The sequence below is a fragment of the Mytilus californianus genome, unplaced genomic scaffold (genome assembly GCF_021869535.1).
Source record: "Mytilus californianus isolate M0D057914Y unplaced genomic scaffold, xbMytCali1.0.p SCAF_2, whole genome shotgun sequence".
NCBI lineage: Eukaryota > Metazoa > Mollusca > Bivalvia > Mytilida > Mytilidae > Mytilus > Mytilus californianus.
The window spans coordinates 108,928,809-108,942,257 of record NW_026262668.1 but is presented as its reverse complement, the minus strand read 5'-3'; the positions used below and the strand labels follow the sequence as shown (position 1 = coordinate 108,942,257).

The 13,449-nt window shown below is 33.4% G+C and overlaps 1 protein-coding gene across 1 annotated transcript in view; it reads right to left on the bottom strand.

Annotated features, from left to right (window-relative positions):
* Nucleotides 1-2,134: 2,134 nt before the first annotated feature.
* Nucleotides 2,135-13,449, bottom strand: part of LOC127730730 (116 kDa U5 small nuclear ribonucleoprotein component-like) — a 40,564-nt gene continuing 29,249 nt past the window's right edge. The window contains exons 19-25 of the mRNA XM_052239248.1: nucleotides 10,120-10,210; nucleotides 9,522-9,735; nucleotides 8,951-9,038; nucleotides 6,897-7,015; nucleotides 5,961-6,055; nucleotides 4,012-4,273; nucleotides 2,135-3,561 (exon numbers count right to left, since the gene is read on the bottom strand). Of these exons, the coding sequence (XP_052095208.1) occupies nucleotides 3,466-3,561; nucleotides 4,012-4,273; nucleotides 5,961-6,055; nucleotides 6,897-7,015; nucleotides 8,951-9,038; nucleotides 9,522-9,735; nucleotides 10,120-10,210 (965 nt within the window). The 3' untranslated portion in view covers nucleotides 2,135-3,465. The remainder of the gene's footprint in view (nucleotides 3,562-4,011; nucleotides 4,274-5,960; nucleotides 6,056-6,896; nucleotides 7,016-8,950; nucleotides 9,039-9,521; nucleotides 9,736-10,119; nucleotides 10,211-13,449) is intronic.

The following is a 13,449-nucleotide window of genomic DNA, read 5'->3' as shown; positions in this document are numbered from 1 at the left end:
CCTAGTATTACAAATCTCCTTTAGATGTTGAAAAGACATAGATATTTCAGATATCAGTATTCAATTTTAAATGGTTCGTTCATATTTTTGTTTCTTTTGGCATAAAATATTTCTTGTATTTTGAAAATGTAAAATTCCGAAAACTGCCAAAAGAGCTACATTATGGGATCTTATTTTAAGATTATTCGCGTCGAATGTCCCAGAATGCGAGACACAGGAATACTAATCCGGCGGTGGTTTCTCAATTTCTGTAAGTAACTTAATGTTATCTGTAGAAGAGAGACATGTATTAGAGGACAAAATTTAAATAGAATAGGTAAAAAAGAATATATAACATTAAAATATCTACTTTCATATTACAATAGAAAAAGAACAGTATTTGCATATTACAAAGCTTCTAAACGAGGACTCACACGATGTAGTTATGAAATCAGTTGGAACAGCCTGATGTCGAATATATTGTATTAAGTTGCATATTCAGATTTGATGCAGTTTACTTCTTGAATATTGTACTGACATTTACTCTCTTCTATATATCTGGTAAGTCATCTATTTCATGGGACTGTCTGAAGATAGATTCTTTCTAGCACCCTTAATGTAATGGTGTCTGAGCAGCCTTGTAAGGGTTTAGATTTGATTATAATTTTGCATTTCAATTTTCATTTATGTTTATGTCCTGCAGTGAAGGGAAGACATTGTTAGTTATTTTTCGCAACGGTTATAATCCTATTCAAGAAAAAGGAACATTGACCAATGAACAATAAACATGGTCAAGGTCAGGTGGATCCCTTTCGGACGAACGTTACACTAATTCTATTTATCAAATAAAGTCAACTTATTACTAAAAGTAACCACGAACCTTACCTAACCATGAAAACTTAACGTTGACCAATGAACCATGAAAAAGAGGTCAAGGTCAGATGGACATTTAAACCTTGCATTTATTTTATATACCAAATATAGTTGTCATATAACTCATTATATCTGAGAACATTACGGGATTCAAAACAAGGTTTTCAGCAAATGCTTGAATCTTATATCCCAGTTAACTTGACATTTAGGATACAACAGAAACTAAGTCTGCTTTATATCTAGATCATTTTCTTGATATTAAACCAGATTGACCACTTCAAACTGGGATCTATGACAAATGTGACAATTTCAGTTTTCCCATTGTCAAATTCCCATTTCTCTGTAGTAACATGTCATCTGCTCCAGTGTATGGGGTTTACATATTCAGTTAATTTTTTAAACGATTCCATGTTAACATAACATCGACTTCATTAACAAGTGTGTGCTGCTTACATCAACACTCCTCCAGTAGGGCAATGAGCAAACAGCTAAATAACAACTACACAAGTTTTACCTAAACAAGGTATCTATTTCTTAACTTACGAGACATGTTTCCGCGGTCTTTGATCTTAAGTCACCAGAACAGTCTAATCAGTAACTTTCAAGATTGTGTCCTATTTCCTATCGTAACATTTTAGGTCTAAATGTGGAGATCAGGTGATGTATGCATAGTAGGTGACACCCTGTATTCTTCTATTAGGAGTTCGTGTGATTTCCTTTTTTCCCTCCAAGTTTGTTTATTCTGAATGAATTTACATGTCTTGAAATTCTGTGAACTGACAGATCTGTTATTTTGAACCTACATGGTATATGAATGAATAGGGTAGTGTTCATAATCTTTGTCTTGTTTGTACATGTATCTTCATCCTTAGTGTCAACTAATATAAATATTTCTGTTCCAGAAAAAAAACATCCAATTTTGTGAAATAAATGTCTTTCAAAATATTTTTTTTTTTAAATATACATGACATCAACTTAAATATATTGCCATAGGACACAATGCCCCACTCACTCTGTCTCACTTCTATATTCTGTGTACAGCAAAATACTGGTCAGAACCCTAGTTTGGCAAATACTTTAAAAGTTCCAAGCATAAAGAGCACCTGTTCTAAGTTTCAAGTTGATATGACCACAATTTCATGGTAAACTACCTTAAACCTAAGCTTTAACCTGATAGAGGTAAATGGACAGAAAAAACAAATGATTGGCCTAACAGAAGGATGCATAGACTGGAAAACATAATGCCCCACCCCAATGTTGTAGGTGGGGCATAAGAAAGGTCCTTATTATAAATAGTTTTATTTGAAAAAAATGTCTCACCTTGTACACAAGACTTCACAAATATAAATATTTACATCTATGGACAAAAGATTTAACTCACAAATGCAGTATTATTTGAAGAATTTTATTTTATAGTTATGTGAAAATGATTTATGATGAAAATATACTTCCTACACAAATTGTCTGTAAATTGAAGTTAAAAAAGTATATATGACTGCAATGATGTGATACAATAATAACATTTAATGTAGACTGATCATACAATATCTAACAGTAACTTTTAATGACAGAGTGGTATGGCTGCATCTGGTGGACAACAAAACAACCAGAAATACCTATTCCACTAATACAATTATTTACATATGATACCTCTTCATTACAGACATGAAATCAATGTAGCAGTTTCTTTTATCTTTTTTTTTCTATCCTGTTTCTTCATAAACTCCTTGATAGTTTTCAGAACAATTTTCAAAATATCTGGACCAGCTGCACAAAACAATTTGCCAACTTTTTTTCAGTATTTGCTAATCTTCTTGATCAAAGATTGTAAGACAATTAAACCAGTCTATAAAGGCCATGCAGATTATTTGTGGGCATACAAATGCCTAATTTCAGACAAATTGCAATTGTCATACACAGCTTGATGATCATACTATGTTCACTGTCTTCAGCAGTAACATACATATACATTCTCTCAAATCAAGCAGTTCAGAGAAAGACAATATAAATTTAACATACAGATCAAAAGTAAAATTATGCCTCTCTCTATCTCTCTCACACACAGATACACACACACACAGAGACACAAACTATTGTCTTGATGATTAGAACACAACATAATAATCAAAAGTATTCATAATAATAAGGAAGCATACACTCCTCCAAATGCTGATAAAGTTGAACTGCCCTCAGATAATTTTTCAAACTGTTCCAAATGTTTATTTGACACTTAACAGGTCAAATCAGGCAGGATTGAAAAACAAATTGTGATATTTCATATTCATTTTTTCCTTTGAAGTATGCATAATTACTATAACTAACATAACAACTTAAACAAAATTACAGACAAGTCTTTAATGTCATTCCTGAAATAGGTTATGTTGTTTTAAACATAATAGATATAGCCAGTACACAGTGTTAAAGGCTTTGACTTTTTCTATGAATATTGCTGATAAAATTCAATTTCCTTGACCTGTAAATGGATTCCAATCAAAGTAAGGAAACTTTCAAATTCTTCCTTGTTAAATTGTACTATTCCTGTTTAGATAACTCTATTGTACTGTTCTACATAATTTTGCATGATGTCTTGTTTGGCAAAGTCTATTGAACTGCCTACATGGGATAATTTTGCATGACATCTTGTTTAGCTAACTCCAACAACATAGGATCATCGAAAAACTTATTGATACTGACATCCTCACTTAGGCCCTAAAATAAAAAAATAAAATCATTACATATGCTTTTCATTCCAACTTTTTTTTTTACATTCTGGAGAAAATAAGCATATTACAGACTGCATTTTTACTTTAATCAATTCTTTTGAACAATAACATTAATAACCTTTTTAACTCCACAGACAATGTCCACAGTACACAATTCACATTATATTCATTGAGGATCTTTTAATACACCAATTGAATCATAATGTGTAGCTGTGTGTGACATGCATGGTTCTATTCATTTAATTACATATTCTTCTCTTATAAATGCTGTAAATAATTCATAAAATAAATTTTAATTAGATAATAATATATATTTATAGTGTTACGAATGACAAAAAAACATTTTTAACTGCAGGATAAAAAAATAAATTGACTTTATAAAATATTATAAACATTTTCTGTTTACATTTGAGTGAGAAGAGTAACAAACACTAACCTTCCTTCGTCTTGATTTGATCATGAATTCTCTAGCTAAATGTGTGGCTGGCTGTGGTTCTAATGGTCTGATTATAATACTTTTGTCCAGTGGATCTCCAGGAACTATCTGCCAATGATGGAATACCGACAGACAAAAGGCTTGTCCTAAAGTATGTGTTCTCAGATCTGTCTCAAAACCAAAGGAATCGATGGCAGGGATGAAAGCTTTAATTGTGTATAATGGAGATCCTGGCACAGGTGCATCCTGGGTAACATGGCCTCTGTAAAAAAAAAATATAAATTCTAGATGTTCAGAAAATTTAATAAAATTAATCAGATATGACATTTTACATGTAATTATTTTTAACCCATACATCAGGTATACTAATAACATACTCTATTCCCAGTTTTCAAATGGCAGGGTCAAATCCATTACTCTCGAATCTAGCGTTACCAGCAAGATTTTTATGTTTAAAATCCCTTAATAAGATTAAATGTATTGCTGGGTTACCTTATTTTGATTAACTGGTGGCCATTTAATGCTGCACCAGCAAGTTGCGGTGAGTGTTACTTTGTAAGACAGAATGTGAAATCTTTATTTTTTCACATTGTTCTTTTCTTTAAACCCTATTTTGTATGAGAATTGACAAAGCATTATTTATAAATCATTCTGATCTTTGAAGTATCTGTTGCATAATCAAAATCAAAATCAAAATATTTGTATTTTTTGACAAAAATAAGTCTAATCTGCTTGTAAATATACGGCAAATTTAACAATTTTTAATTTCATAAAGGGACATAACGCAAGAACAATGAAATTCATGGAACCCAAATTTAAACTTGATGTGTTTAGTGGCAATAAGCATTGTGTATAAGTTTCCTACCATTTGGTTGAGGCAAACTTAAGAGAGTGTGTGGAAACAAAAACATTGCAATTTTCTAAATTATAAAGGGCATAACTCTAAAAGGTAAGTGACTCAATGCCCAAATTCAAACTCTGTCTGAGAGTTTTGATTCTTAGCATTGTGTAAGAGTTTCAAAAAATTTGGATGAGGAAAACTTAAGTTAGAGTTTGGAAACGAAAAAGGGACAGATGGAAGGACAGGAAGGCAGACTGATGGTCATGGGTAACGCTTAATGCCCCCTGCATAAAAAAGCAAAATTATGTAAATTACTCTTACTCATTTCAATTACTAAATCCTTGTCTGTAGCTATATGGTTATGAATTATTCAAACAAATCATATTCATACACCTTTTTGCTAGTTGTCCACCAATACAGGATAACAAAGCCTTTCCCATAAAAGAGGGTTTGAAGCTGTTTTGGCCCCTTGATTTCAAAACTCAAAAAGTTTTATAAATATACCAAAAACATCCTGCAGATGTTCATTAGACATTAGTTTGTCTGACATCAGTATTTACATTTTTGAATTTGGTCTTACATATTGGTTATATGGCTTCAAACTTCTTACATTTAGTGCAAAACAGCAAAAACTGTCAATTATCCTTAATTTGAGATCTTGTCAATATATTCAGATATAAGCAACAACTCTAACCAAAAAGATATTCTGCTACAAAATATATTGTACAAAGATGTTAATATGTGTTAAATATACTACTAATGGCTCTTATCATACCTCCTCCTTTAAACATCACAGGAGAAAAAGTATGATGCCACAGAGAAAAATTGTTGTTTGATGTAAATAAATGTCACAAAGTGTAGGGTCAAGTGTCACAAAATTCCAAATTGCAATAATGCCTATTCTGAATCAAATACAAAAACTTATTTTTCCTTTTAATCTTATTTTTACTATTAAATATAAAATGTTTTGCAATTGCATATGATGTTCAATGGGTAAACCCAGCAACTTCACCCAATGTAGAGTTCCTTAGCTCTCTGATCAAATAGTAGGTAGTCATTATCCAATCAATGTTGACTTTATGAAAAGCAAAGTATTCTATACATTTACCTTCTTCTTGCTAAAACTGTATATACTGCTGATACACAATCTGCTGGAGCCATTACTTCTACAAAGTAGTATGGTTCCATCATACGTGGAGTAGCCTAAAAATATACAAAATCAATATATGCAATAAAATTCCCAAAATAAATTCTTCATGCAATTTTCTGTCTTTTCCAAATATGGAAACATTCAAAGGGACTACAATTCTATGCATATGTCTAGGAAGTGGAATAGGACCACATTAATTGTTTCCTGAGTGTAAAATTATGTCAAGGACAGAGCTAATTTTAATAATTTGACCATAAACAAATTTGGTTTGAAAAGTACAGACTAAAGGTTCTACTTTATACTAAACTAGCACTTAAACCTATTCAATACTATAACTATATGATAGGAATAAAACAATTGATATTGATATCACATATTAAAACAAACAGTTTAAAGATTTCTAGTTTATGAGTAATCTTTTTGCATTAGTTCAGAAAAAGGTCTTATAGGGAACTTTTCTTGATTATGTAGTAAACAATGGATGAAAATAGCCCCCAAGTAATACTTTTGACCACATAAATATTAAAAGATCCTAATAAACCTTATTTCCATATCTTCCAAAAAACAGTTGTAAATAAATGCCTACTCATATTTTTCTCTTACTATAACCTTTCATTAGAAACTCAATTTCATTGTAAAGGGAAATAACAAATCAAAACACATTACAGCTTTTAATAATGATTGCACACAACACCATATCAACACTTTTAAAAACACAGACATGTATGAATAATTGATCATTCATAAATCATAGGTAACATCAACCAGGCTGTTTGCAGTTTGAAGTACTGTATCATAAGGAAAAACAGTGCAAGCTAAATAAGGAACCTAAAGTTATGCCAAAAGTGGTTCATGTTTAACGATTCTTCATTTGATGTTTGAAAAATATCTTACCATAAGGAAGGCAGAGTATGCTACTCTACGGGCTGTTGGTATAATCTGTCCACCTCCTCTGTGGATTGGTTCCTGTGCTATCACTGCATCCAATATCTTAAATTTGACATTTCTGATGGCTGAAAAATAAAATAACAAAATTTATCATTTAATAATTATAAATAACTGTGAATGGTTACTTATAAACATGTACTTTTCAAGTAGAATAACAAATTCTTTTAATAAAAGTGACTAATTCAAATTTAAATTTCATGAGATAATTGAGTTTATATATACTTAAATTACAAATATTTTCAAAGCACAACTCACAGCAGCAAAAATAAATAAAGCCATATTTTTCTTAACTGGCTGTACAGTCTGAATTCTTTTTTGATAACAATCGTTTAAATAAGTATATATAAACCTGCAATTTCAATGTTTTTAGCAAGCATATATTTGAAATAACAAAATAAAAAAATTCGTAAGGGTTCCACAGAACCCAGTGTCTCGCCTACTTTTGCTGTTAATCGCAGGCTCAACAAAAATGAGGAAAAAAATTAATAAAAATATTCCTCTCTATACTATCTTTGGATTTTAAGTAGCTTCTGTCCAAGTTTGGTAAAAATCCAGGATAGTTTATGAATCTAATAAATGTTTTAAAAACTTAAACTGCAGACTGTATGTAATGTTAACTGGAAGAAAAACTAAGTCCATTTATAAGTAAAATACTGAAAAAATGGAACAAAATTTGAACAAAATTTCCTTCTAGATACTAGCTTTTAATCATAAACAAACTTCTGTCCAAGTTTGGTACAAATCCAGGATAGTTAAAGAAAGTTGTTAAAATTTTAAAAACTTTAACCACAGAGTGAATGTAATGTTAACTGGCAGAAAAACTAAGTCCATTTATAAGATAAATACTGAAAAAATGGAACAAAATTTTAACAAAATTTCATTCTAGATACTAGCTTTTAATCATAAAAAAGCTTCTGTCCAATTTTCGTACAAATCCAGGATAGTTTAAGAAAGTTGTTAAAATTTTAAAAACTTTAACCACAGAGTGAATGTAATGTTAACTGGCAGAAAAACTAAGTCCATTTATAAGTAAAATACTGAAAAATTTTTTTTTTTTTTTTTACAAAATTTACTTCTGGATACTATCTTATGATCATAAACAAGCTTCTTTCCAAGTTTGGTAGAAATCCAGGATAGTTTAAGAAAGTTATTAAAATTTCAAAAACTTTAACCACAGAGTGAATGTAATGTTTCCTGGCAGAAAAACTAAGTCCACTTATATGTAAAATACAGAAAAAATGGATTTTTTTTTTTACAAAATTTACTTTTGGATTTTATCTTATGATCATAAACAAGCTTCTTTCCAAGTTTGGTAGAAATCCAGGATAGTTTAAGAAAGTTATTAAAATTTCAAAAACTTTAACCACAGAGTGAATATTTGTGGACGCCGCCGACGACAACGACGCCGACGGAATGTAGGATCGCTTTTTCGACAAAAGTCGAAGGCTCGACAAAAATGAAACTGCGAGCTATTGCTCACTGATGATACCCCTGCCCAAATACTTGATGGTAAACAGGTAGTTGTTGAGTGATGAATCTGAAAACGCATCACACAGTATAGCTGACTTATATAAACCCTGAAACCAAATTTCAGAAATCCTTGTAATGTAGTTCCTGAGAAAAATGTGACGAAAATGTTCAACTTGGATGTTATGTGTAAAATGATGTAAGTGTTCTGTAAACAGGAAGTTGTTGAGTGATGAATCTGAAAACGCATCACACGGTATAGCTGACTTATATAAACCCTGAAACCAAATTTCAGAAATCCTTATGATGTAGGTCCTGAGAAAGATGCGACGAAAAATATTCATGGGACGGATGGACGGACTGACGGATGGACGAATGGATGGACTGACGGATGGATGGATGGACAGACAGAGGTAAAACAGTATACCCCTTTAACATGAACAGTTCTATGTACAATGGAAGATTGTAATAACATTGCTGAATCATCAATACCAAGATTACAATACTATCAGATGATTAATGGTCAAACTTACGTTCATCACATAATGGTCCTTCTCTTGTGGCCCACTGGAACCCTTGTACTATACTATCCTTGACTGCTCCTAGCAAACTTTTATCTACCTGTAAGTGATACATGTACACTATAATTGAAGATTCTTACAGTATATTTGAACAATTATCTACAACAGGTAATAATTTTGATTTTGTTACTTCGATATTATAAATAAATTAGATAATGTTTTCAAGGCCTTTCGCTTGAAATGGAAATCATCTTTATATTTGTCTTGCGTTTCTTCATTTTACAACGCCATTTAATACAAAACTCATGGAAATCATTACAAGTTATTAGGTGCTTAGAGTTGATAAAATTTCCACAAAGTTTTGGTTTTGTTGCTTGCCTATTTAATTATTACAAAGTATATCTAAGTAATTAAAAAAACTGTATATTTAGAGACAAAGTCTTCATTTGAGTAGTACATCATCAAGAGAATGACAAGGACTTCATTTGTTAGTTGAACTAGGAGCCTATACAAAAGGTAATCAAACATATACATGTAGATGATGAAGAGTCTTAATATTTGTTTTCAACCAAAAAGTCCTTACCTCAGATGGTAAAGTATCATCTACAAGAATATTGGGTCCAGTAGCATCCGGACCAAAGGCCCAAATGGACCTAGCTGCTAACAAATCCCAATCATATTTTGTCTGAAAAAATTCTCCAAGCCTTTTCCTTGGCCATGTTATTTGTACAACTTCATTTTCAATATCTTCAGCTAATCCTTTTTCCAAAGGTTCAGCAATCATTGTCAACTTATTTCTGGAAGGAAATTAAACAATAGAAATGTGAACTATTCCTGGGAAATTTCTTAATATATAACATTCCTGAATAGACTAAGATTAAAAATTATAGCTAGAATTCGTTTTTTGTCTGTTCTGCTTTTTACTGAGATTGACATAATTTTTCAAACTTTATCAAAACAAACTCTTTAAATTTCATATATGACCTCTGCCCCAAAACCTGGCGATCCAGGGTAAACTTTTGTCCCTTAGCCCAAACATTCCTGTCTTTTCCCTCCACCCCAGCATCCCATTCTGTCTTCTTTCTTCATCCCAGAATTCCACTGTATCTTCATCAACAAACATGTTTAGTCCATTATAAACAAACTTTAGTTTACATAACTAACATATAGAATATATTAACCTTTTATTAGGAGTCTCAGCAAAACATTTAAGTGATGATGTCTCCACAACTGTCTCACAGAATGATACTACTGGATCAGCTACTTTTATATCTGTAAGTTCAAATTTACAAATTAAAATATTTCTAAATGTCTGATGTTCTATCTTAATAATACCAACAAAATCCTTCAATCTGAACTTACTGTTATCAAATCAAGTTAAAGCGATCACTGTTCATTTTAAGACCTTGCTATTAGAATTTCTCATTGTAGTCTTCATATCAAAATGTATGAAAAACCAGATGACTTTTCCTTTTCTATTGCTAACTTTTCTTTTCTTGAATGTGATATTTTACTGATTCCTGCTTATGCAGTAGACATTTTTCAGGTGGTATCATGTGCATTTCAAAGTACTTCTCAATTTCAATGAACATAATATTTTTATGACAAAAAGCTTTTAAAACATGATACAGATTCAAAACCAACTACTACTAGGGGGTGTTTAACAACCTTGACTACCCATGAGGGTCTTGCACGATCCACCCTGGCTTATGCCTTTTTAGGCATTCAAATAATTTATTTTCACCTTATGGTGATTAATATAATTTAATTCAATTTAATTAAATATTCAAAACCTTCACTAAATTTTATGAAAAATACAAGGAAATTTTGCGGAATAAGATTTCAATTGTAGGAATTTTATAACTAGAGGCTCTCGAGAGCCTGTGTCGCTCACCTGACTCTACTTTGGTTTTAGAAATCATGTAAAGATAGATAAAAATCATAACAGATACCCAAATAATGATTGAGGCCAAATTTTGATTAATATTGGTCCCGTTATTTAATAAAATATCCTGGTGGCCATCTTGAACAGTAAATCGGCAACAAAGTAGCAACACTTGGTCAGCACTTCATAAGGAACATTCATGCCATGTTTGGTTTCATTCCATTCAGTGGTACTCTAAAAGAAGACATTTGTATGTATTTCCCATAGGGTCCTATGTTAAACTAAGCCCCCCGCTGGCGGCCATCTTGGATGATGGATCGGCTACAAAGTAACAACACTTGGTCAGCATCTCATAAGGAACATTCATGCCATGTTTGGTTTCATTCCATTCAGTGGTTCTCTAAAAGAAGACATTTGTATGTATTTCCCATAGGTCCTTTGTTAAACTAAGTCCCCTGCTGTCGGCCATCTTGGATGATGGACCGACTGCAAAGTAACAACACTTGGTCAGCACCTCATAAGGAACATTCATGCCATGTTTGGTTTCATTCCATTCAGTGGTTCTCTAAAAGAAGACATTTGTATGTATTTCCCATAGGGTCCTATGTTAAACTAAGTCCCCGGCTGGCGGCCATCTTGGATGATGGATCGGCTACAAAGTAACAACACTTGGTCAGAACCTCATAAGGAACATTCATGCCATGTTTGGTTTCATTCCATTCAGTGGTTCTCTAAAAGAAGACATTTGTATGTATTTCCCATAGGGTCCTATGTTAAACTAAGTCCCCCGCTGGCGGCCATCTTGGATGATGGACCGCCTGCAAAGTAACAACACTTGGTCAGCATCTCATAAGGAACATTCATGCCATGTTTGGTTCCATTCCATTCAGTGGTTCTCTAAAAGAAGACATTTTTATGTATTTCCCATAGGGTCCTATGTTAAACTAAGTCCCCCGCTGGCGGCCATCTTGGATGATGGATCGGCTACAAAGTAACAACACATGGTCAGCACCTCATAAGGAACATTCATGCCATGTTTGGTTTCATTCCATTCAGTGGTTCTCTAAAAGAAGTCATTTGTATGCATTTCCCATAGGGTCCTATGTTAAACTAAGTCCCCGGCTGGCGGCCATCTTGGATGATGGATCGGCTACAAAGTAACAACACTTGTTCAGCACCACATAAGGAAGATTCATGCCATGTTTGGTTTCATTCCATTCAGTGGTTCTCTAAAAGAAGACATTTGTATGTATTTCCCATAGGGTCCTATGTTAAACTAAGTCCCCCGCTGGCGGCCATCTTGGATGATGGACCGACTGCAAAGTAACAACACTTGGTCAGCATCTCATAAGGAACATTCATGCCATGTTTGGTTCCATTCCATTCAGTGGTTCTCTAAAAGAAGACATTTTTATGTATTTCCCATAGGGTCCTATGTTAAACTAAGTCCCCCGCTGGCGGCCATCTTGGATGATGGATTGGCTACAAAGTAACAACACTTGGTCAGCACCTCATAAGGAACATTCATGCCATGTTTGGTTTCATTCCATTCAGTGGTTCTTTAAAAGAAGACATTTGTATGCATTTCCCATAGGGTCCTATGTTAAACTAAGTCCCCGGCTGGCGGCCATCTTGGATGATGGATCGGCTACAAAGTAACAACACTTGGTGAGCACCTCATAAGGAACATTCATGCCATGTTTGGTTTCATTCCATTCAGTGGTTCTCTAAAAGAAGACATTTGTATGTATTTCCCATAGGGTCCTATGTTAAACTAAGTCCCCCGCTGGCGGCCATCTTGGATGATGGACCGACTGCAAAGTAACAACATTTGGTCAGCATCTCATAAGAAACATTCATGCCATGTTTGGTTCCATTCCATTCAGTGGTTCTCTAAAAGAAGACATTTGTATGTATTTCCCATAGGGTCCTATGTTAAACTAAGTCCCCCGCTGGCGGCCATCTTGGATGATGGATCGGCTACAAAGTAACAACACTTGGTCAGCACCTCATAAGGAACATTCATGCCATGTTTGGTTTCATTCCATTCAGTGGTTCTCTAAAAGAAGTCATTTGTATGCATTTCCCATAGGGTCCTATGTTAAACTAAGTCCCCCGCTGGCGGCCATCTTGGATGATGGATCGGCTACAAAGTAACAACACTTGGTCAGCACCTCATAAGGAACATTCATGCCATGTTTGGTTTCATTCCATTCAGTGGTTCTCTAAAAGAAGTCATTTGTATGCATTTCCCATAGGGTCCTATGTTAAACTAAGTCCCCTGCTGGCGGCCATCTTGGATGATGGACCGACTGCAAAGTAACAACACTTGGTCAGCATCTCATAAGGAACATTCATGCCATGTTTGGTTCCATTCCATTCAGTGGTTCTCTAAAAGAAGACATTTTTATGTATTTCCCATAGGGTCCTATGTTAAACTAAGTCCCACGCTGGCGGCCATCTTGGATGATGGATCGGCTACAAAGTAACAACACTTGGTCAGCACCTCATAAGGAACATTCATGCCATGTTTGGTTTCATTCCATTCAGTGGTTCTCTAAAAGAAGTCATTTGTATGCATTTCCCATAGGGTCCTATGTTAAACTAAGTCCCCCGCTGGCGGCCA